General features: G+C 45.2%; 1 protein-coding gene across 2 annotated transcripts in view; it reads right to left on the bottom strand.

Moving 5' to 3' along the window:
* OGFR (opioid growth factor receptor) overlaps nt 1–22,634 on the bottom strand; it is a 136,137-nt gene that overhangs the window by 42,028 nt on the left and 71,475 nt on the right. For both annotated transcript variants that reach the window (XM_069243182.1, XM_069243181.1), the window contains one exon: nt 22,469–22,535. In XM_069243182.1, the coding sequence (XP_069099283.1) occupies nt 22,469–22,535 (67 nt within the window). The remainder of the gene's footprint in view (nt 1–22,468; nt 22,536–22,634) is intronic.

Consider the following 22,634-nt stretch of genomic DNA (forward strand, 5'->3'; position numbering starts at 1 on the left):
GAGCACATATGCAAAGCCATTTCTAACTAGCAGCACCTGAAGAAAAGAAGGGAACGGGGGGGCATATACACAGGTTAATCAATTTAGGAAATCAGTGCACACCAAAATACCAGCCTTGTTCAATTCTAGACACTGAATGACTGTGCATCCTGGTAAACTCAACTCACCTTTTACTTTTTCAACTTTTGATAAATAAAGTACAATTAAAGTTGTTATTAGTAACAGTTGTTAATAACAGCATTTAGCGAAAGTAAAAAATGGTTGGTATGAGGTGTTATTTAAAAACAAGTCATAATTAAAAGTGAAGAAACTTTCAAAGTATTGAGCCTTGGCAGCCCCCTATTGTTATGATACTAACTCAAGTTATGTTTTTAGAGCTGCTGTCTACCAGCATCTCATTTCAGATTTAAATATGACCTAAGCTAGCTATTCTTGAAGCACTGATAGAAAACATTACTTACTTGGAATCACCAGAGTGCACTTACAGTGATGTAAATTCACATGCTGTGCATGCTTCTGCCATCTAGTATTGGGCTTACGCTCTGCAAGTTATCTTCGTAGAAAGTTTCAGTTTCAAGGTGGCTCATGATACCTCCCCTGCAACCCACAATGCATCAGGACATAGACTCCACCACAGATTTTTACCCTATGTGTAATTGTCAGTGTGTAAGCAGCATGTTGCCTGAGAACTGTAATAAGAACATGTCATGTTAGTACAAGACAAACTGCTGCATGTTCGTATCTGTGGAGATGGGAAGAGGGCATGTGAATCTACATCACCACAAGATGAAAAGTGATCATTTAAGATAAGTAACAGCTTCAATTTGCAGCACATGATCAATTGAAATGTAGTACACATTTCACAAAAACAGTGGCTTCAGGGCAAATGCTGGAGATGTGTGAAATAACATTATAAGAACAGCCAGTGGTTCTTGTCCGGCTTCAATGTCTACAAGGTAATGTTTAATAAATGTATGAATGGACAACCAAGTAGCAACTTTACAAATATCTGTTAGTGGGATATTAACAAGAAAATCCACTGTAGCTTCTTTCAAGATAAATGTGTCCTAGTGTCATAACATATTTGAAATACACCTTACAATTCACCTGTCAACCCCAACTTTTAGGATTGGTTTCCCAAGGTGTGGTTTTGCAACAAAAAACGGTTTGTTTTTCCAAGTTGTCTTGTTACAGGCAATGTAATACAGAACAGCTCTTTTAATGTACAAGGCATGTAAAGCTCTCTATGCCAAAAATGTTGGTTTTGGGAAGAAAGGGGGTAGCTCAATGGCTGGATTAACATGAAAGAGCAACACTTCTTTGAAGAAGAAATGAGGGTGCATCGCAACAACACTTTGTCTTCATGCATTTGTTTAATCTGTTTTTCAACTGACAAAGTTTGTAGCTCACTAACTCTATTGATGTTATTGCTAATAAGATCACCACTTCCCATGAAAAGAACTGAAGAGGATCAAATACAATGATTGAAAGGAGCCCCATTAGTTGAGCAAGGACAATGTTTAGATCCCAAGAAGGGATTGGTGATAAAGATGGTGGTTGGGGTTCCTATAGACCCCTGTCCCTTCTTAACAACAACTGTAAGAACCTGCTGAAGATCATCACAAACAGGCTGATGCCACACCTTGCCACATTGATTTACCAAGTCCATAATGGCTTTATCCAAGGGAGAAATACATTTCTTAACCTGAGATGCTTTTTTCGTCTCATGGAGAAGAACCTCCAAGCAAATCCACCACCTACGGCCATGTCTCTAGATATGGAGAAGGCTTTTAACAGCTTGGGGTGGCCCTAACACATGATTGATTGATTGCATAATTTATAAACAGCATGGCTACCCACTGGGCTTCCCAGCGCTCATTCAGAATGGCGGACATCCATAACCAGCTGTCCAGATTATAACATTGGGTAAAGCCGCGTTTTTAGCAGCCTACGAAATTCAAAAAATGTTTTGCACTCTTTCAGACATAGCAGAAGGTTGTTCCATAACTTAGGTCCAAGGACACAAAAGGAGCAGCCCCCATGGTGGGCTCTCTTCACTCTGGGGATAACAGCTAAGCTCTGTTGACTAGAACGAAGAGTACGTTGGGGTACATAGCAAGTAATTTCCGAACATAAGTATTGTGGAAGCATTTAAACATACAACACAGTGATTTGAAATGCACCCGTTTTTCCACAGGCTGCCACTTTAGGGATTTAAGTAGAGTGGCCGAGCTACAAAACTGTGCATGGTGAAGCAGAAGGCGTGCCGCGGCGTTCTGAACTATTTGTAAACAATTTAACAATGTTTTTGTCACACTAAGGTAGAGGACATTTTTGTAGTTCAGCCTTGATATAATCAAGGCTTGGACGACTGTGCATTGGGCTGTCAAAGGAATACAGTAAAGAACTTTATCAATCCATTTTAAAATGCCAAAGCAAGTGGCAGCTACTTTAGTTATCTGTGTCAACATTGACAGCTCCGGATCCAACCATACTCCCAGACTCTTTACCGTTGCGGCCGGGAGAGGAGAAGTGCCCAATGACATAGGCCAAAGGTGTGCGCCCCATAATGTAGGGGATTTGCCAACCAATAATAGTTCAGTCTTATCCCCATTCAGTTTCAGGGAATTAGCTGGCATCCAGCCTGCTACCTGCTGAAGACAGAGGGGAAGAGCCACCACAGTTGACCGGTTGTTAGATGACAAAGAGACCACTATTTGAGTATCTTCCGAGTAGGAAAAGATAGTAAAACCAAAACTCTCTAAAATATTTGGCAAAGGTTTCTCATAAATGTTGAAGAGTAAGGGGCTCATAATAGAGCCCTGCGACATTCCAGTCGTTAGCGCTCACAATTTTGGTCTCCATTGATTTCAGTGGACCTCAAAGGAGCGACCTTTTAAAAAAAAGATTCTACCCAGGCCAGCGCTTTGCCCCGGATTCCTAAACCATCTAGTCTGCTTAGTAGTATATCGTGGTTAAACGTATCAAAGGCTGCACTTAGGTCCAAAAGCAGGAGAGAAGCTGCCCCACCTTCGCCTAGCTTATGTCTGAAAAACTCAGTGGCCCCAAGCAAAGCTGATTTAGTGCTGTGTCCCGCTCTGAAACCAGATTGGGAGGGGAGGAGTAGATCATACTGCTCCATAAATTGTGTTAATTGTAGATTCACATGTTTTTCTAACAATTTAGAAACTATAGATAAAAGGGATACAGGCCTATAATTGGACCACACCCATGAATCGGCATTAGGCTTTTTTAGCAAGGGGGTGACAAAGCTGTTTTCCAGCGACTTGGAACTTCCCTTTTTAAGACTGATTTAATAAATGAACTATTGATTCTAGATTACATTGAGAAAGCTTGCCTGATATTTATCAGGGGGGCAGGATTAACGGGATCCAGATTTCAGGGTTGATAAAGCAAGCCGTGCACAAGATAACTCCATAGGCTCAAAGTTATTAGGGTTTTAAGACTAGGGGTATCCATGAGTTCATAGGTGTTTCCGGTAGATAAAAAGGTGTTTCTGATGGTCTCAACTTTATTGCTAAAGAAGTCAGCTACTTCCTCACATTCTGATTGGGAAAGGGAGATATTGGGGGGGGGTTTGTTTTGACAAATCTGCAAGTGACTTCACCACCCAATAGAATGTCTTAGGACAGTCTTTGGTTTCTGAAACTTTCTTGGTAAACCGAGAGTCTACAATTGTTTTGATATGTCCTTAAACCGTTTTTATAAATTTGCTTATCACTCTGCAGATATGATTTACGCCACTTTCTCCCTAGTTTTGTTTTTTTACAAACGTTCTTCTCATTACATAACGGGTCAGTGAACCAAGGATCTGGGGGTAGGGATCTAGCCTGGCTCTTCTGGTTCATGGGTTGCAGCCTATCTACTTTCTGTGCTGCATAATCTATTGAGTGATTCTTCTAACAATGTATTCCATTTTTGAACATCTAGTTTAGACCAAAGTCTTGCGCAGGACGCGGGCCGTTTGAACTTATCCCATGAGTGAGAATTAAATGAGAAGGAACATGGGGTGGCAAAATGATCCGCCCATTTGATTAAATAGTGCCTAGGTTAAAAAAAAGGGGGTCCAATAAGTGCCCCGCTAGATGGGGGGGGGGGAATATGGTTAATCAGATCTAGTCCTAAAGTTGAGAAGCCCTCAATTAAGGACATGCCCAGTTGGTCGGTTTTGTCCTTTAAATGGAGGTTTAAATCTCCCAGCAGTGTAAAATTGGCACGTTTGAGTAAGGTAGATGACAATTCCTCTACTATCTCTGAAACCCAATTACCAATTGCCCCAGGGGGGGTGATAGATGAGGGCACCTGACATAGAAACATTTTGGTTAGGGACATGGAAAATCTCATGGCTTCATAATCTGGAATCTCAAGCTTCTCTGTTGAGCAACGAAATTAATCTTTTATTATGACTGCAATTCTGCCCCTTTTTTTTTTGGCCTTGCGGTAAAAATGTGATAGGCAGTATCCAGGTGGTAAGGCCGCTATGATATCTGGGCCTGGGGATTCTTTCAGATATGTTTCTGTAAGAAACATAGCATCGGGGTTTTAGTGAGTTAACAAGTCAAATAAGTCTTGATGGTGTTTACCCAAGGACCGACAGTTTAGGCTAAAAAAAACTAAAAACTTTTCCATGTGCTTCTTCCAGGAAACTTTCTTTCCTAATAAAGATATCTGAAGAGTTCCCTTTGAGCTCCTGGTGATCCTGGGTGACATGGAGGGGGGCCAGTCGCTAGTAGTAAAGTGAAATGAACAGTGCCTACAGCTCCACTCCTCTCCCTGAATATCTATCAAATGCCTGCAGTTGTTCTGGATGTAAGGACATAGCCCAAATAAGGCAGAGGAGGAATAAATGAGGAGACCTGAGCTCAGGGATGCCGCCTCCGTGGGCCATATGGATGCGGAGAGGTGCAGACAGGCTTGCCTTATGCGCGCCAGCAGTGCATCCACACTACAGCCGCCATTAAATAGACAGACCGAGCCAGAAATAGACAGGCGGCAGGCGGGAAGCTAGAACGCTAACCGCCATGTCATAGAATACGTTCTTCCTGTTTCCTTGTGTTTGCCCCAAATCAAGCACAATTTACATTCCCCAAAACACCAAAATTAGAGATTCGTTCCTTATTTAAGAACCTGCAAAAATTGACTGTTAAAATTCTGCAGTGCAATTTAAATACAATTTTCTATTTTACAACTTAAAATAGTTAAAAGGAAGCGTATAGCGTAGTATGTGCTACTGTCACTCAAGGTCATGGAGGTGCTGAGGAGGGTGGGTTGAGGGGCTGGAAATATTGCACTGGATAAACCTGCTAAACAAAGACCCAGTGGCACAAGTTCACAAAGGCAGGAAGTTTTATAAAATCTCCTAAATTTGTGTAGGCACCAGACAGGGATGCCAATGTCTCTCAATATATTTGGTTTACCAATAGAGCTTCTGATGGGCCTATTCTCCCTACAAAGCCCACAGTAGAGGATCCCAAGTAGAAAAACCCTTAAAAGCGATTTTTCTCTATGCCGATGACGCACTGGTGTACCTACAGGATGTGCACAGAGACCTCCCGGGTGTAATCACAATGCTGGACAAATCTGGTGCAGTATACGGCCGGAAACTGAATTGGACACAATCTTGCCTGTTCCCCATACGGGCCTGTTGGATTAGGAACGAAAAACCCGACCTCCCAAGGATCTGAGTGTCAACCTGAATCTTTCCGATATATTGGAGTAAATATTTACCATGCTGAAGAGGCACTGATACAAGGGAACCTGGAGGTGGTGGTGGCGGCGTACACAGCTCTGACATTCTGGAACTCTTTGCAGCTATCACCTACAGGCTGCGTGGCTCTAGCTAAACCTGCCCTATTACCTAGAATACTATTCTGAATACTATTCTGTCCGACCTGATCTGAGGGTCCGGAAGGAAATCTCCCATTGGAGAGGGTGCAGGGGGAGTGTTTGTAAACCCCCAACTATGAGCTCTAACAAGCAGGTGCACAATTGCAGTGTCTAATTCGATGGCTGTCTGGTGCCCCTAATCCTGAAGGGTCAATCATTAGGAGAAATGCGGGGTGCCATGAGAAGGTAGACTGGTTGGTGCACCCCCAGGGGGAGACACCACCTGTGGGGAGTGTAGCCAGTGCGGCCAAGTAATATTGGCCTGCATATGTCCAGCCCAAACATAATCCAACGCCAATTGCACTGAACCTTCCACTGTTGGGGGTTTCATCATTCCACAGAATCACCAAGCACCACAATTCTAGACCTTGGACAGTGGAGGACATCTCTATGGTGGGCGACCAGTATGTATACAAAACATTACTGACATTTCAGGAGATCAGGGAACAATATGATGGAGACTGGGGACATATTATTTTTTTTTTAACTTATACTGTACTGACAGTCACGATTTGAGCACTTTGAGAACAGGACGTGCCAAACTAGAATCTTCAATGCCCTTACAGACACTGCTCACTCCATGGTAATGCTAGGTGGGGAGTTAGTGACATACAAATATTGCTGGATGATCGCATCATGAGTTTCTCTACCCTCAAAGACAAATGGGCCCTGGCCATGGGCCATGAACTAACGGACTGGCAATGGTCTGTCATCCTGGAATGTGTTCATAAGGTGTGCAGGAACCCCCGACCTGAAGTTTGATCAATTTAATTATCTACACCAAACCTAATGCACCTCCTTGCGTATTTATACATTCACCGTATGTGTATGGGGGTCAGACACCAAAATCCCACGCTGCCCTTACTTACTAGCGGACTATAACGATATTGTGTGGTGTGGGCCTGCCTGGAGATCAGGCGATTTTAGTTGGAAGCAATAGAGCTAATATCAGAAACCACAGGCTGGGTCTTACCTGCTGATCCTTTGCAATGACTTTTAAGGATCCTGCTGTGCACACACAAACAAATATGCCATGAAATTCATTGACCTGGCGTATGTTCTTGTCAAAATGTTTTATTGCAATGTTTTTGAAATCCCCCAGAGTTCCTCCTGCAACACAATGGTGGCTGGGCGTCAAAAAACGTAAATCTCAACAAGGCACTCGTTGCCACCTTCGTAAGCTGAGAAACCACAATGAGACGCCTGGGACACATACCTTGAAAAACTGACAAAACACGCAGACAACAGGCCACCATAAAGGACAGAGCTCTTCCTAACTCCTTTGCTGGGCCTGTGAACAGGAGTGGTCTCCTTGGCGCCGCATGTACACAGGGGACACAATGTAGTGGAGACTTCCCGCAAGTCCCCCTTCAGTCATCCCATTAACCTAGAAATATTGACAATATTCCTCCACCCTAGGGCCTCAGCAAACCCCACTAAATCACCAGCTCCTTAGATCAAATATGCCTCATTCACAAGAAAATCTATGCAGGTTTCACAATTTCACTATGGGGGTCATTCTGACCGCCAGGGTCGCGGATGACTGAAGCACCGCCAACAGGCTGGCGGTGCTTCAAAGCCCATTCCGACCGCGGCGGTAAAGCCGCGGTCGGAAAACCGGGTCCGGCGGTTTCCCGACGGATTTCCCCCGGCTGGGCTAATCCTCCATGGCGGCGCTGCAAGCAGCGCCGCCATGGGGATTCCGACCCCCTTCCCGCCAGCAAGAGGATGTCGGGAACGGGTGTCCTGGTGCCCCTGGGGGCCCCTGCACTGCCCATGCTACTGGCATGGGCAGTGTAGGGGACCCCTAACAGGGCCCCAGCATAATTAGGGGTCCCCAGCATGCTTTTCACTGTCTGCTTAGCAGACAGTGAAAAGCGCGACGGGTGCAACTGCACCCGTCGCACACCTGCAACACTGCCGGCTCCATTCGGAGCCGGCTTCAGTGTTGCAGGCCGCCTTCCCGCTGGGCCGGCGGGCGCTAACAATGTTAGCGCCCGCCAGCCCAGCGGGAAGGTCGGAATGGCCCCAGCGGTCTTTCGACCGCGGAGCGGCCATATGGCGGTTCCCGCCTGGCCAGAGTAGGAATGAGGGCCTATATATTGTTGTTGACCCTGTTGGGCAATAATATTGTCTTTTTCTAATGGTCTAGGGCCAGGACAAAGAACTATATGCAATTGATTTACAAGGATTTTCTACCCACTACAGGTAAATCTCACTAAGATGTAGATCATTAATTCATAAGTAGGAATTTAAGTATAACTGTGATGTGACTATATTCACCACTGAAGCTGTGTATATATGGCCTTTGATTTACAAATGTACTGCTGCACTATTTTTGTTTGTTCTGCTGTAAAAGCATGTATACTTAAAATTTCAACAAAGAACCACTGGGTAAAATAGATGGTGGTTGGGGGTAGAGGAACGGAGGGCAATATCTCTTCTCAAGCCTTCCATTACAATATTACCACAGGAATTTTGAAAATAGACTGATGAGTCCTCTTTGCCAGTAGAAATTCTACTGGGGCCAAGACAAGGTTCACACAGGTTTGTTCTTTAGCATGGGATCAAGGATCTTTTCGAGGTGGATCCCAAGTGAAGTGGGGAGGAGGAAAAGGTCTTCATGTGTTCTTTAGGCAAAAGGTGTCGTGCTTGATCATCTGTGTCTGTACAGGAAACTTTGGGCACCGACCTAGCTCTTGGTACAATTGTCAATGGGGCCCTGGCAAATGATCATCTCCAGAGGAGGGGAGTACGCATACAGGACTCCCCTTTCTGTGATCGGGGCTCCCAAATTGACCCATCCCATTATCTGATTCAGGTAATTTGACTTCCTCGGCGACTGCAGAAGGTGGAGACTCAACAGTGCTAGTGCTGCATTGAATAATACTCTCATCTATCCTTTCAGTGTAGAATAATTTTTTCGATGCAAATATTTGGGGACTGAACAGAGCCTCTCATTGTGGTCCCTAAGCAGACAGAGGTTAAAGACCCAATCCTGTTGCAAACAAAATAATTCACTGGTGCACATAAGCAAACTTTAAATGGTGAATTCCCATTACCCTCCCCCATATACGAGTCATTCAAATACATCTTAACCACAAGATTGTTACAGAGGTTGGCTTAGATAGGAGGACATTATGGTGATACCGTGTTTCAAATGTTTTAAGTTTGATATTTTGTATCTGTAGGTTACAAGAGCCTTTTTTTCTGTGGCACAGTGGTCATGTATCTGAAGATACTCATTCAAACATGAACAAACCGATGGAGGAAAAAAGCAATCGAAGGTGGGGTTTGTGCCCTAGGGCACTGTGGATTTCAAAGGAGGTACCACAAGTCACCCTGAAACAAAAAAACTCCTTCTTTGAAGAAAAACAACTTAGAGCATCCAAGTCCAAAACTGAGTGTGCACAGCATGTGATATACAGCAGCACATGCTCCAAACATATGATTCAAATCAAACAGTTTACAGAAAGAGTTTGCATTTGCTCTATTATGAAAGGGGATAGGCAAATCCTTTTCCTCTCCCTTCTGAAAAATGGGTACTAGAAGGGCTTTTGGTTTCTGACTAAATTAAAGCTATAGGGTTGGGGAGGACAGCAATTAAAGCAATGGACCACAGTCAGAGTGACTAGTAAGGGGAGGGAAGCGGCTGACGGAAGGGGCTATAAGGACCAGCAGCACTAGGGCCCAGGAGGCAGTCCCTTTGACTCTGTTCCACCTGTGCTTGGAGTAGCGCTATATAGCGCGCTGGTGTGCCCCACAGGGCGGGAAGCAATCGGCTGACTGAAGAGACTAAGAGGACTAGCAGTACTAGGGCCCAGAAGACAGTCCTTTTGACTGTACCACCTGTGCTGTTGTGGGAGTAGCGGTATATAGCGTGTTGGTGTGCCCCACTGCACGGGAGGCAAGCGGCTGACGGAAGGGACTACGAGGACCAGCATTTTTCATTTTCTATTGGCAGGGTTGACCCACATTAATAAATAGGTAAGAGGGAGATCACAGGGATCTCTTTGGCGGGTGATACAATTGCCACAATTGATTCATTTTTGGTACGTGCAACTGGAGTTCTTACAAAAGAGATTAAACGTACGGAATAGCATCTCTCAATGGGCGAGGCGGGGGGCCTGCGCAACTGTATTCACACCTTCTGACGGCCAGGTCCACAGTATAATATCGAGTGATTTTGGGGAAGCCTGAGTCTCTGTTTGCTATCCCACAGGAACAGAGTATGGCGCGAGGTGATAATTTTAATGTCACAGTCGTCGAACCACTGGTTAGAAAAATAAAAGGGAGGGGGGCCCCCGTAAGAAGTCTGCTCCATCTTTCAGGGAATCTAAGGGAATCGAAGATAAGTCAGACTCAGCTTGCTCTGATGGGGACTACTGTGTGGCAGATGAACTTTGGGAGAGGGTAGAAACTCTGATATCCTCCTATTTAAAACCTATTTCGGATAGACTAAAGCGATTAGAGGATAAAATATCTATATTGTTCAACTACTTTGCCGATTACCCTCTCCGGGGCCTGTCAGAGAAATACATAACCCCCAAAGGTAGCAAAATTGCTCCCGGCAGTGTGAAGAGGGCAAGTCCCAGTGTTTGTCTGTTACTTCAAACAATTTTGATAGGGGGGGAGGGTGTTTTTGAAGCTCTCTAAAGTAGACAACCATCGCCAATTCAATCGCACATTCCTAGAGCCTCTACTGCCAGTAAAATACACCCTTCTGGGGAAAAGGGTGCGGACGCTCTTGGCAAGGCAGGAAATAGGGCTGGTCAGGGAAAACCTCATGGAAATGAGACAGGTATTATTACCCCATCAGAGAGGAGCAGAAATAGGGAAGGGATTACCCAGGTCTTGAACTTGCTTCCGGCAGCATTCCCATATGTTTGGTATTAGCAAATGTTCCTAGGACCACTCAGTCTGAATCCACCAAACAGCTGATGTTAAAAGTATCTCACTGGTTAATGAAGGCCCTGGGTTCTGCTTGTGTGTTTTAACCCCATATCATCATGGCCAGAAGGGTTGATTGTGTGGGTGCGACTCAGAAAACCGTGCAAAGTGACTGAATAGTTGTTAACGTTAGAAATCCATCTTTAGGATTAAGTATTCTGAGTCAATTGGAACATCAAATCTCAGTACCCCCCCTGGGTATAGTGGTTCTCCCCTCGAGTTATTTCTATAAACCCCGTGTTACCATTTAAGCACAAACCGATCCACCCTCAGGACACCCCATAGGTAGCAAAGTGGCATTCCAAACAGGGATTCCATCAGGGGTATCACTCACCAATAGATACTCCCCCCTAGAAGGCTTGGAGGGCTGTGATTGAGTGCCAGGGACCAGATACACAGTAGGGGGCAGGGTGGAAGCTCAGACCAATGGAGCCTCTTACATCGAATGACTTTGCGCTATCTGCAATTAATGCAACTTCATGGAAAATTGCAGGTTTTCACTGTAAGGCGGGAGATCCAGATTGGATAAAGCTTATGACAGCTTTTCATCTAATTTGCCTACAGGAAACTTGGGAGGTAGCTCCACCTTACGTTGATGGTTACAGTACCTTCTGTATGCCAGCACTGCCCTCAAATGCCGGTCAGGCTAAGGGGGGTCTTGTTACTTTTGTTATAAATTATTTTCCGGTGGCGATTAAAATATTTCATAATGCTTTGTTACACTATCATCTTTTGTTGTGCGACCTCTCATGTAATTGGGACTTGCCGATTGTAAATTGTTACAATAATTGTTTTGATGGTATAGACCCACTGGTCGAGGCAGCCCTCGAGGGGATGATAATGAAAATGTCACTTACCCAGTGTACATCTGTTCGTGGCATCAGTCGCAGTAGATTCGCATGTTCTGCAATAGCTCGCCATCTGGTGTTGGGCCGGAGTGTTACAAGTTGTTTTTCTTTGAAGAAGTCTTTCGAGTCACGGGACCGAGTGACTCCTCCTTTTGTCTCCATTGCGCATGGGCGTCGACTCCATCTTCGATTGTTTTTCCCCGCAGAGGGTGAGGTAGGAGTTGAATTGTAGTAATAGTGCCCATGCAATGGAGTGACTAAGTATGCACCTATTTAAGGTTGAGATGATACATATAGAAATAATTGAAGGTAACTTCCAAACTGCTACAGGCTCCCGGGGAGGCGGGTGGGCACATGCGAATCTACTGCGACTGATGCCACGAACAGATGTACACTGGGTAAGTGACATTTTCAGTTCGATGGCATCTGTCGCTGTAGATACGCATGTTCTGCATAGACTAGTAAGCAGTTATTTCCCCAAAAGCGGTGGATCAGCCTGTAGGAGTGGAAGTAGTCTGAAATAATGTCCTTAATACGGCTTGACCTACTGTGGCTTGTTGTGCGGATAACACGTCTACACAGTAGTGCTTGGTGAATGTGTGAGGCGTAGACCATGTGGCTGCCTTACATATTTCTTGCATTGGGATGTTTCCTAGAAAGGCCATGGTAGCACCTTTCTTTCTGGTTGAGTGTGCCCTTGGTGTAATGGGCAGCTGTCGTTTAGCTTTAAGGTAGCAGATTTGGATGCATTTAACTATCCATCTGGCTATACCTTGTTTTGAAATTGGGTTTCCTGCGTGAGGTTTTTGAAATGCAATAAAGAGTTGTTTAGTCTTTCTGATGTTTTTTGTTCTGTCAATGTAATACATTAATGCTCTTTTGACATCTAATGTATGTAGTGCCCTTTCAGCTACGGTATCTGGCTGTGGAAAGAACACTGGAAGTTCCACTGTTTGATTTAGATGGAACGGTGAAATAACCTTTGGCAAAAATTTAGGATTGGTCCTTAGGACGACTTTATTTTTGTGTAGTTGTATAAAAGGTTCCTGTATAGTAAACGCCTGAATCTCGCTTACTCTTCTCAGGGAAGTAATGGCGATGAGAAATGCCACCTTCCAGGTTAGGAACTGTATGTCGCAGGAGTGCATGGGTTCAAAAGGTGGACCCATAAGTCTAGTTAGGACAACATTTAGGTTCCATGAAGGAACAGGTGGTGTTCTTGGTGGTATAATTCTCCTAAGGCCCTCCATGAATGCTTTAATGACTGGTATTTTATATAGGGAAGTTGAATAGGTAGTCTGCAGGTATGCAGATATTGCTGCAAGGTGAATCTTAATGGAAGAGAAAGCTAGGTTAGATTTTTGTAAGTGAAGCAAGTAACCCACTACATGTTCTGGAGTTGTGTGTAATGGTTGTATTTGATTAATATGGCAGTAGCAAACAAACCTCTTCCATTTACTTGCATAGCAGTGCCTGGTGGATGGCCTTCTTGCTTGTTTTATGACTTCCATACATTCTTGGGTAAGTTGTAAGTGCCCGAATTCTAGGATTTCAGGAGCCAGATTGCTAGATTCAGCGATGCTGGATCTGGGTGTCTGATCTTTTGGTTGTGCTGTGTCAACAGATCTGGCCTGTTGGGCAATTTGATGCAGGGTACCACTGATAGGTCTAGCAGCGTTGTGTACCAGGGTTGCCTTGCCCAAGTTGGTGCTATCAATATGAGTTTGAGTTTGCTTTGACTGAGTTTGTTTACCAGGTAAGGAAGGAGAGGGAGAGGAGGAAAAGCGTAAGCAAATATCCCTGACCAGTTCATCCATAGGGCATTGCCTTGGGATTGTTTGTGTGGGTACCTGGATGCGAAGTTTTGGCATTTTGCGTTCTCCCTTGTCGCAAACAAGTCTATCTGAGGTGTTCCCCAGAGTTTGAAATAAGTGTTCAGAATTTGGGGGTGAATTTCCCATTCGTGGACCTGTTGGTGATCTCGAGAGAGATTGTCTGCGAGTTGATTTTGTATCCCTGGTATAAACTGTGCAATTAGGCGAATTTGGTTGTGAATTGCCCAATGCCAAATTTTTTGTGCTAGCAGGCTTAACTGCGTGGAGTGCGTCCCTCCCTGCTTGTTTAGATAATACATTGTTGTCATGTTGTCTGTTTTGACGAGAATGTATTTGTGAACTATTATTGGTTGGAAAGCTTTTAGTGCTTGAAAAACTGCTAGCAGTTCTAGGTGATTGATATGCAGTTTTGTTTGATGTACGTTCCATTGTCCTTGTATGCTGTGTTGATCGAGGTGTGCTCCCCACCCTGTCATGGAAGCATCTGTTGTTATTACGTATTGTGGCACTGGGTCTTGGAAAGGCCGCCCCTTGTTTAAATTTATGTTGTTCCACCACAGAAGCGAGAGGTAAGTTTGGCGGTCTATTAACACCAGATCTAGAAGGTGACCCTGTGCTTGAGACCACTGTGATGCTAGGCATTGTTGTAAGGGCCTCATGTGCAGTCTTGCGTTTGGGACAATGGCTATGCATGATGACATCATGCCTAGGAGTTGTAATACCATCTTTGCCTGTATCTTTTGTGTTGGATACATGCGTTGTATGATGGTGTTGAAATTTTGAATTCTTTGTGGACTTGGAGTGGCTACTCCCTTTGATGTGTCTATTATGGCTCCCAGGTATTGTTGTACCTTGCGTGGCAGAATTTTGGATTTTGTGAAATTGACGGTGAACCCGAGTTTGAAGAGGGTTTGTATGATCTGATTTGTGTGATTTGAGCACTGTATGAACGAATGGGCCTTGATTAGCCAGTCGTCCAAATATGGGAACACATGTATTTGCTGCCTTCTTATGTGTGCAGCGACTACCGCTAGACATTTGGTAAAGACTCTTGGTGCGGTTGTTAATCCGAAAGGCAGTACCTTGAATTGGTAATGTATTCCTTTGAATACAAACCTTAGGTATTTCCTGTGAGATGGGTGTATTGGTATATGGAAATAAGCATCCTTGAGGTCTAAAGTTGCCATGTAGTCGTGTAGTTTTAGCAATGGCAATACTTCTTGTAGTGTGACCATGTGGAAGTGGTCTGATTTGATGAAAGTGTTCACTACTCTGAGGTCTAGGATTGGTCTCAGCGTTTTGTCCTTCTTTGGTATCAGAAAGTACAGTGAGTAAACTCCTGTGTTTATTTGTGTGTTTGGCACTAATTCGATTGCATTCTTTTGCAATAGTGCCTGCACTTCTATCTCCAGGAGATTGGAATGGTGTGTTGTTAAATTTTGTGCTTTTGGTGGTATGTTTGGAGGGAATTGTAGAAATTCTATGCAATAACCATGTTGGATAATTGCTAGAACCCAAGTGTCTGTAGTGATTTCCTCCCATGCTTTGTAATAATGACCTATTCTTCCCCCCACTGGTGTTGTGTGGAGGGGGTGAGTGACATGTGAGTCATTGTTTAGTAGTAGGGGTTTTGGGGCTTTGAAATCTCCCTCTATTTCTAGGGAATTGCCCTCCTCTATATTGTCCCCGAAAACCTCCTCTATACTGTCCCTGGTAAGTGGACGGTGTTGCTTGTGAGGTGCTGGCTTGTGTGCTTTGACCCCGAAACCCCCCTCGAAAGGGCGTTTTACGGAATGTGCTGTAATTCCCTCTGCTCTGCGGGGAGTAGAGTGCGCCCATGGCTTTGGCAGTGTCCGTATCTTTTTTGAGTTTCTCAATCGCTGTGTCCACTTCTGGACCGAACAGTTCTTTTTCATTAAAAGGCATATTGAGAACTGCTTGTTGAATCTCTGGTTTAAATCCAGACGTTCGGAGCCATGCATGCCGTCTGATAGTTACAGATGTATTAATTGTCCGTGCAGCTGTATCTGCAGCGTCCATGGAGGAACGTATCTGGTTGTTGGAGATGGTCTGTCCCTCCTCAACCACTTGTTTCGCCCTATTTTGGAAGTCCTTGGGCAGATGTTCAATGAGATGTTGCATCTCGTCCCAGTGGGCTCTGTCATAGCGCGCAAGTAGTGCCTGGGAGTTCGCGATGCGCCACTGGTTTGCAGCTTGTGCTGCGACTCTTTTACCAGCTGCATCGAACTTGCGGCTTTCTTTATCTGGGGGTGGTGCATCTCCAGATGTGTGAGAGTTGGCCCTTTTCCTAGCTGCTCCTACAACAACAGAGTCTGGTGGCAGCTGTGTAGTGATGAAAACCGGGTCCGTAGGAGGCGGCTTATACTTCTTTTCCACCCGTGGTGTGATTGCCCTACTTTTGACCGGCTCCTTAAATATGTCTTTTGCGTGCCGGAGCATACCAGGGAGCATAGGCAGGCTTTGGTAGGAGCTGTGGGTGGAGGAGAGTGTGTTGAACAAGAAATCATCCTCGACCTGTTCTGAGTGGAGGCTTACGTTATGAAATTGTGCTGCTCTAGCCACCACCTGAGAGTACGCGGTGCTGTCTTCTGGTGGAGATGGCTTTGTAGGGTAGGCCTCCGGGCTGTTATCTGACACTGGGGCGTCGTATAGGTCCCATGCGTCCTGATCTTGGTCACCCTGGCTCATGGTGGTGTGAGCTGGGGAGTGAGATGGAGTTTGTGCTGGTGAAACGTTAATCACGGGCGGAGGAGAGGGTGGTGGTGTAATTCTTTTAACCACTTTTGGTTGTGGTGCTTGTTCCGTCTGGAACTCCAACCTTCTCTTTCTCCTAATGGGGGGAAGGGTGCTTATTTTTCCTGTCCCCTGCTGAATGAAGATACGCTTTTGCGTATGGTCCACATCAGTTGCTTGTAGCTCTTCCTCAAACCTATGCTTTTGCATTTGGGAGGTTAGCGAGTGCTCTTCTGTATAAGAGCCTGAAGCTGGGTCGCTTGCAGTTTGTTTCGGCGTTGAAACTTTGTCTGCGTGTTTTTTCGGCTCCGAGGTGACTTTTTTCCTTTTCGGGGCCGAAACCTCTCGGCGTCGATCTGTTTCGGTGCCGCTGTCTCGGCGTCGAGCCGTGTCCACACCGGTATCTCGGTGTCGAGGCTTGTCTCCAGCACTTTCTCGGTCCCGAGAAGGCTGCGTGCCGGTGTCTCGACCGGAGTCGGACGATCTCGGCACTGTTTTGGCCTTTTTCGGTGCCGACGGTCGGTCACCGAATTTATGGGTCGAGCCATGGCCTGGTGGCAGTGGCGTCCCCTGGGCCTTGTAAATGTTTCTCTGTGTGTTTTTCGACGTCTTACTCACGGTTTGTGTATCGTCGAATCCTTCGGAGTCTGAGTCTTGGATCGAGAAGGTACCTTCTTCTTCCTGTTCCTCGAACTCCCGTTGGGCTGTCGGTGCGGACGCCATTTGAAGTCTTCTGGCTCGACGGTCTCGGAGTGTTTTTCGGGACCGGAACGCACGACAGGCCTCGCAGGTGTCTTCGCTGTGCTCAGGTGACAGGCACAGGTTGCAGACCAAGTGTTGGTCTGTGTAGGGGTATTTATTGTGGCATTTGGGGCAGAAACGAAACGGGGTCCGTTCCATCGGCGTTCTTCAGCACGCGGTCGGGCCGACCAGGCCCCGACGGAGGATCGAAAAACTACCCCGAAGGGCACCGGAGCTCTTCGATCTTCGATGCGGTGTGGAATCTAAGTACGCCGATCCCGAACGCAACAATACCGACGAAAATCTTCCGAAATTAGCTAATTTTCCGTTCCGAAACTCGGAGCGACAGGAACACGTCCGAACCCGATGGCGGAAAAAAAACAATCGAAGATGGAGTCGACGCCCATGCGCAATGGAGACAAAAGGAGGAGTCACTCGGTCCCGTGACTCGAAAGACTTCTTCAAAGAAAAACAACTTGTAACACTCCGGCCCAACACCAGATGGCGAGCTATTGCAGAACATGCGTATCTACAGCGACAGATGCCATCGAACATGGCATTATGAATGATCATTATCAGCACCTGGAGCTCCTTTGGGTGTGGAATGCTAATGCTCACTTTTGCCCTAAAGTCTCTAAAGAAGTATGCAGTATAACAGACTATAAAAATGACCCCCTAAATCACTTCCAGCATGATGGCTATGGTAGTGCATTAAATACTTTGGTAAAATGTAATCTTTCATTGACGAATAAGGTGGGAGAGTCCTCGGGGGGGTGGCTGTAACTTTTATGGGAGCAAACTGTACCTCCACGTTGGATTATGTCCTTTGCTCAGGTTACCTAGGTGCAAGGGTGTTTGACTTTGTGGTGGTATTTACTAGTTTTAGTGTTCATGCCCAGCTCTGTTGGAAGATAAAGCTGGAGGGAGGGGTAAGGGTGCATTCAAAGATGGAATTTAGGCCGACCATAGCCAGAAAGAACAGGTTCAGCATCATGTGGGAAAAGATATATGGGCTGACTTGATGCATATGGTGCTCTAAACTAAGCAGGCGGACGTGCTCACTTGCCTAGATGCGAAAGCTGACACTGAGGATATTGTACATCCTAGGCAGGTATTACAGAGTGTGTAAAACAATAATTGACAAGGACAGGCGGCACTGATAAACCCCCGTACGCAGGGCTGTTTGATACAGAGTGCACCAAGTCACTCTCTAATTTACATGCGACCCTGCAAGGTGAGCCTAGGGATATAGATCATATTAGGGAAGTAAGGGCGGGGTATAAAAAGGCCTGCAGGAGGATAATAGATGAGATAGAGGATCACGCATGGAAGACTTTGCGCACAGCAAGCCTCACTAAGGACTGGGCATCTTTCTGGAGGTGTTCAAATACAGGACTCTGATTGGGTGAACTATTTGTCTGCTATATATTCCACCAAACAAGGGTTGTCAAAGGTAATGGGTGATGATGGTAGGCTACAATATGAGCCAACTCCCCTAATCTTTCGATTAGGGGACGTTCAGGGAGCTTTGAAAGAAAGCTGCAGAGGTAAGGCCCCTGGTCCCGACAGGGTCCCTGTAGATTTCTATATTGATTGCCAGATCTATGGGGCCCCTTGATTACAAATGTCTTCAGCGTTGTGGCAAAGGCTGGCTCCCGGCTTCATGGAAAAAATCTGTCACTATCCCAATCTTCAAGAAAGGGGACAATTTCCCTCCTGAATGCAACTGTGAAAGTTAGTCAGAATGCTGTTGCAGAGATTAGAGGAGTGGGCTATTGTAAATCAGGTTCTAGTACATACTTAGTATGGTTTTAAAAAGGGGATAGGACCAACAGAACAATGCTGGAACATGAGCCTGCTAATTGGCAAATATACAGTGGCAAAAGGGGTTCTCTGTTTTTAGCATTTATAGCTTTATTGGCAGGGTTCAAGTGAGTTTCTCACTCTAAACTTTGGGCTGTGTGGACTGATATGGGTATTGTGGCAGGTATTATTAGGTTTATAAGGCAGCTCTATTCAGAGGCCAAAGCGTGTTTGCTTTGGAAAAAATGGGGAGTGTACGGACGCATTTTACATACAGCAAGGTGTGAGGCATGGGTGTGTTCTCGTCCCTTTTCTATTCTCTCTTTAAATCAATAGGATTGAAGTGGCACTCATCTGTAATTCTAAAGACACTCCATACTTGGGAACACATCCCCTGCCTATTCTTTTGTATGCAGATGATGCTGTCTTGATGGCAAGAATTGGGAGGGCACTGCAAGGCCTGATAGAAGACTATGTGACTTTCATGCAGGAGTTGGGCCTTCAAGTAAATGAAAGCACAACTTTCACAATGATTTGTGGGAAGAGGCCCAAGAAGCAAGTAGTACAGCTTTTGAATAACATGAAAGTGAAAAATACCACCTCCTTTCTTATCTAGTGGTGCTATTTAACAGCAAGTACGCATGGAAGGAGACGGTGATGAAAAGATCTGCCCTGTTAGAGAGAACTATCATGGGACTACAGAACATTTATTTAAAAAAAAAATTGGTTCTAAACCGCTAAAAGTGATTTTACCCATTTACTCCTTCAAAACTGTGGCATCTGCTACATACGGAGTGACATTATAGGGCATGGTGGATGTAAACCATATTCAATTAGTAGATAACATCTTCATTAAAAAGTTCCTGGCAGTCCCATGCAGTTGCCCAAATTCCATGGCCCTTGATGAGTTGGATATCCCCTACATATCAGATACATTCAAACTAGCCCCTTTAGCACTACGGCATTCGATTTAGGTGAGGGAGTCTACTCCATTAAACACTCATTATCGAGGATTGATTGAAGCTGGACGCAGTTGGTAACATATTTTGGTTTGCTTATGTGATAACGGCATTGGAGGACATCAGGGTATTGGATCGGTACAGCTCTCCAGCCCCTTGTGAGGGTTGCTCGAAGGCAAGATTGAGAGAAATGTTCATTGCCAACACCGAGGAACTGAGGACGAGAGGGGATAGGCCAAAAGCAACAGTCTAGTTCTACAAACTAGTTCTCTGGCAGGAAGGTCTTCAATCTTAACTTTTCTAAATCCAAAATCAGCAACACAGCTTTGTCTTAACCAGATTTTGTTTTCATTATAGTCCACTTTTGGTCGACCACCCTGCGGACTGTCATTCGTTATCTGATTTAGGCCAGTGCTCTTGTGACGGATTAGCAATCCAGTCTAGTTTGCACATTATATTTTTCTGCACCTTTTATTATCTGCCGAGGAGAGAACTGGTTTTTATCCTTGTTAAATGTTTTTAGATTCTGGCAGTGTAGACCAGGATTACTCCTTCTACAGCGACTCCATGATCTGTGGGTCCGCTTTTCAGTAGTGGGTTATATTTAGCAGATTATGAAAGTAAGAAAGACCGCTGTGACAGTTAGGAAGTAGTGAGGCCTCATTTGCTGCCTACAGCTACTGATGGGGGTGCGGAGACTATATCGTTTATCATGTATGTGTGAAAGTCATGAAAATGGCATTGTTCAGCTAACTGATAGCTGGAGTCCATTTCCTCTTTATTTTGTTATTCTTCTCTTCTTTATGTTTTTTTCTTTTTTTTAATGTGGTTATTTTATTATATGTAAGTGTATTTATTTTTTATGCGGCAGACATGCTGCAATAAAGATTTGCATGACTTGACTAGCAAAGCCAAACAATGGGGCATGACTACACATACAATCATGCACTATACACAGAACAACAAGCTCAGTCATGGACCGTGGCACGGCTACAAGTAAAGCCTTGCAAATGGAGGCATAAAACAACATACACAGGGACTACAAGAGCAGACATATATTTGGCAGACCTAAAAGTAATGCCACACCCAGACACAGTACTACAAGTAAAGTTGTGCACTTGGGCAGGACTATAATTCAAGTCATGCACCTGGACTGTCATAAGTGTAATGCCATGTCCTTAGGCAGGAATACCCATTCAGAAAGACTACAAGAAAAAACAAGCATTGGCAAAGACACCAGGTCTCTCTTATGAGAGCTACTGGCTTTGGCAATGTTTGTTAGCCATGCTGTACCGAAGTGCAGCTGCTGTGCAGCATATCTAAAATTATTAAAAATAAAAGCGTTATGATGCACAACCAGTACCAATGTTTTTTTCCCAAAAGCATAATAGCACTGCTCACATCATAGCATTTTTAATTTTTTTTATTTGTGTGCTCCTGAGGAAACAAGGGGGAGGGAGGACAGAAGAGAAGGACGTGTGGGGTGGGGGAGAGGAAGGGGCAGAATTGGCAAGAGAGGATGGGTGAGCACATGGACAACAAAGGGTGTGCGGGAGGGGCTTGGGGTAAGCAGGTGGACAACAGAGAGAGGGCAGAAGAGGGTGGGGGCAAGCACATGTACAAAATAGTTTTTTTTTTATGGCAGGGGGAAAGCACACAGACAACCAAGTGTGTGGAGGAGGGCCTGGGGGCAAACATACAGACAATGGAGCGTGGGTGGGAGAGGCAGGCACAGCCACAAGGACAAAGGCGGGTGGACTGTGGGGAGGGGGTAATCACATGGGAAAAGGTGGACAAGAGGGGCTGCTTGCAATCATGCAGACAACAAAGGGTGGGCTGGAGGGAACGTTACAGACAAACGGGAGTGAGTAGCAGGGGTTGAAGCAAGGAGATAACAATGGATGGTGGGTGGGGCAAGCACATGGGGAAAGGAATGTGGGGATAAAGGGCTGGGGAAGCACACAGACAATGGATATTTGGGAGTGCTGCAGTAGTGGTAGGCACACAGACAATGGAGGGCGGGTTGGCCGAAGACACTGGTAGCAGAGCACAAAGGGGGGAGAAGTGCTGGAAACTGCTGTTGAGTGCTTAAACAAAAAGAAAAAAAAGAAACGTCTGACAAGAAAGAGGGGAGGACACAGTAATTCGTCTAGGATGCATGGGATGGAAAACACACGAAGAGGAGGAAGTCTCCAGAAGCAAACAAACAGAAAGCAGGCAAATGTGGGACAATGAAGCCAACTAATTGTAAGCTGTGGGTGACCTCTAAGCTCACTCTAATGTCTTAGGCAAAACCTACCATAACGTTCAATGGACAGGACTAGATGTTAAGCCACGCAGTACGACAGGATTACAAGTTAATCTTACGTACAGGGCATAACAACATGCTAAAACATGAACTAGGCCAGGCCTAAAAAAAGACATTGCACGCCCTAGCGCAGAACATCCCTTCGGCAGGACTACAAGTTAAGCCACGCACACACACAGATGCAAAAGCATGTTACATCCTGCTACAGAACACCTCCCCTCAGAGAGGACTACAAGTCAACCCGTGCATGCTGCTGGACCATAAGTACATCTGTGCAGCAGGACACTGCTTTCTTCAGAACCCTTATGTCTGGCATGGATTACACAGTTGCTTCACCCAACTGGAGAAGTGATGAGAATATACCTCCAGTTCCTTTTTTGAGAGCGGTGTTGCATTCCAGTTCATTCCAGCCTCCCGCAGAGGGAACAGCCTGCCGGAAGTAACAAATTCAAGAGATGTAATTAAGAAGACAGTTTTCTACACCACCACATACCAACAAATGAAACCAACATGACATTAAACACCTTCA

This window comes from Pleurodeles waltl, chromosome 7 (assembly GCF_031143425.1).
Source record: "Pleurodeles waltl isolate 20211129_DDA chromosome 7, aPleWal1.hap1.20221129, whole genome shotgun sequence".
Classification (NCBI taxonomy): domain Eukaryota; kingdom Metazoa; phylum Chordata; class Amphibia; order Caudata; family Salamandridae; genus Pleurodeles; species Pleurodeles waltl.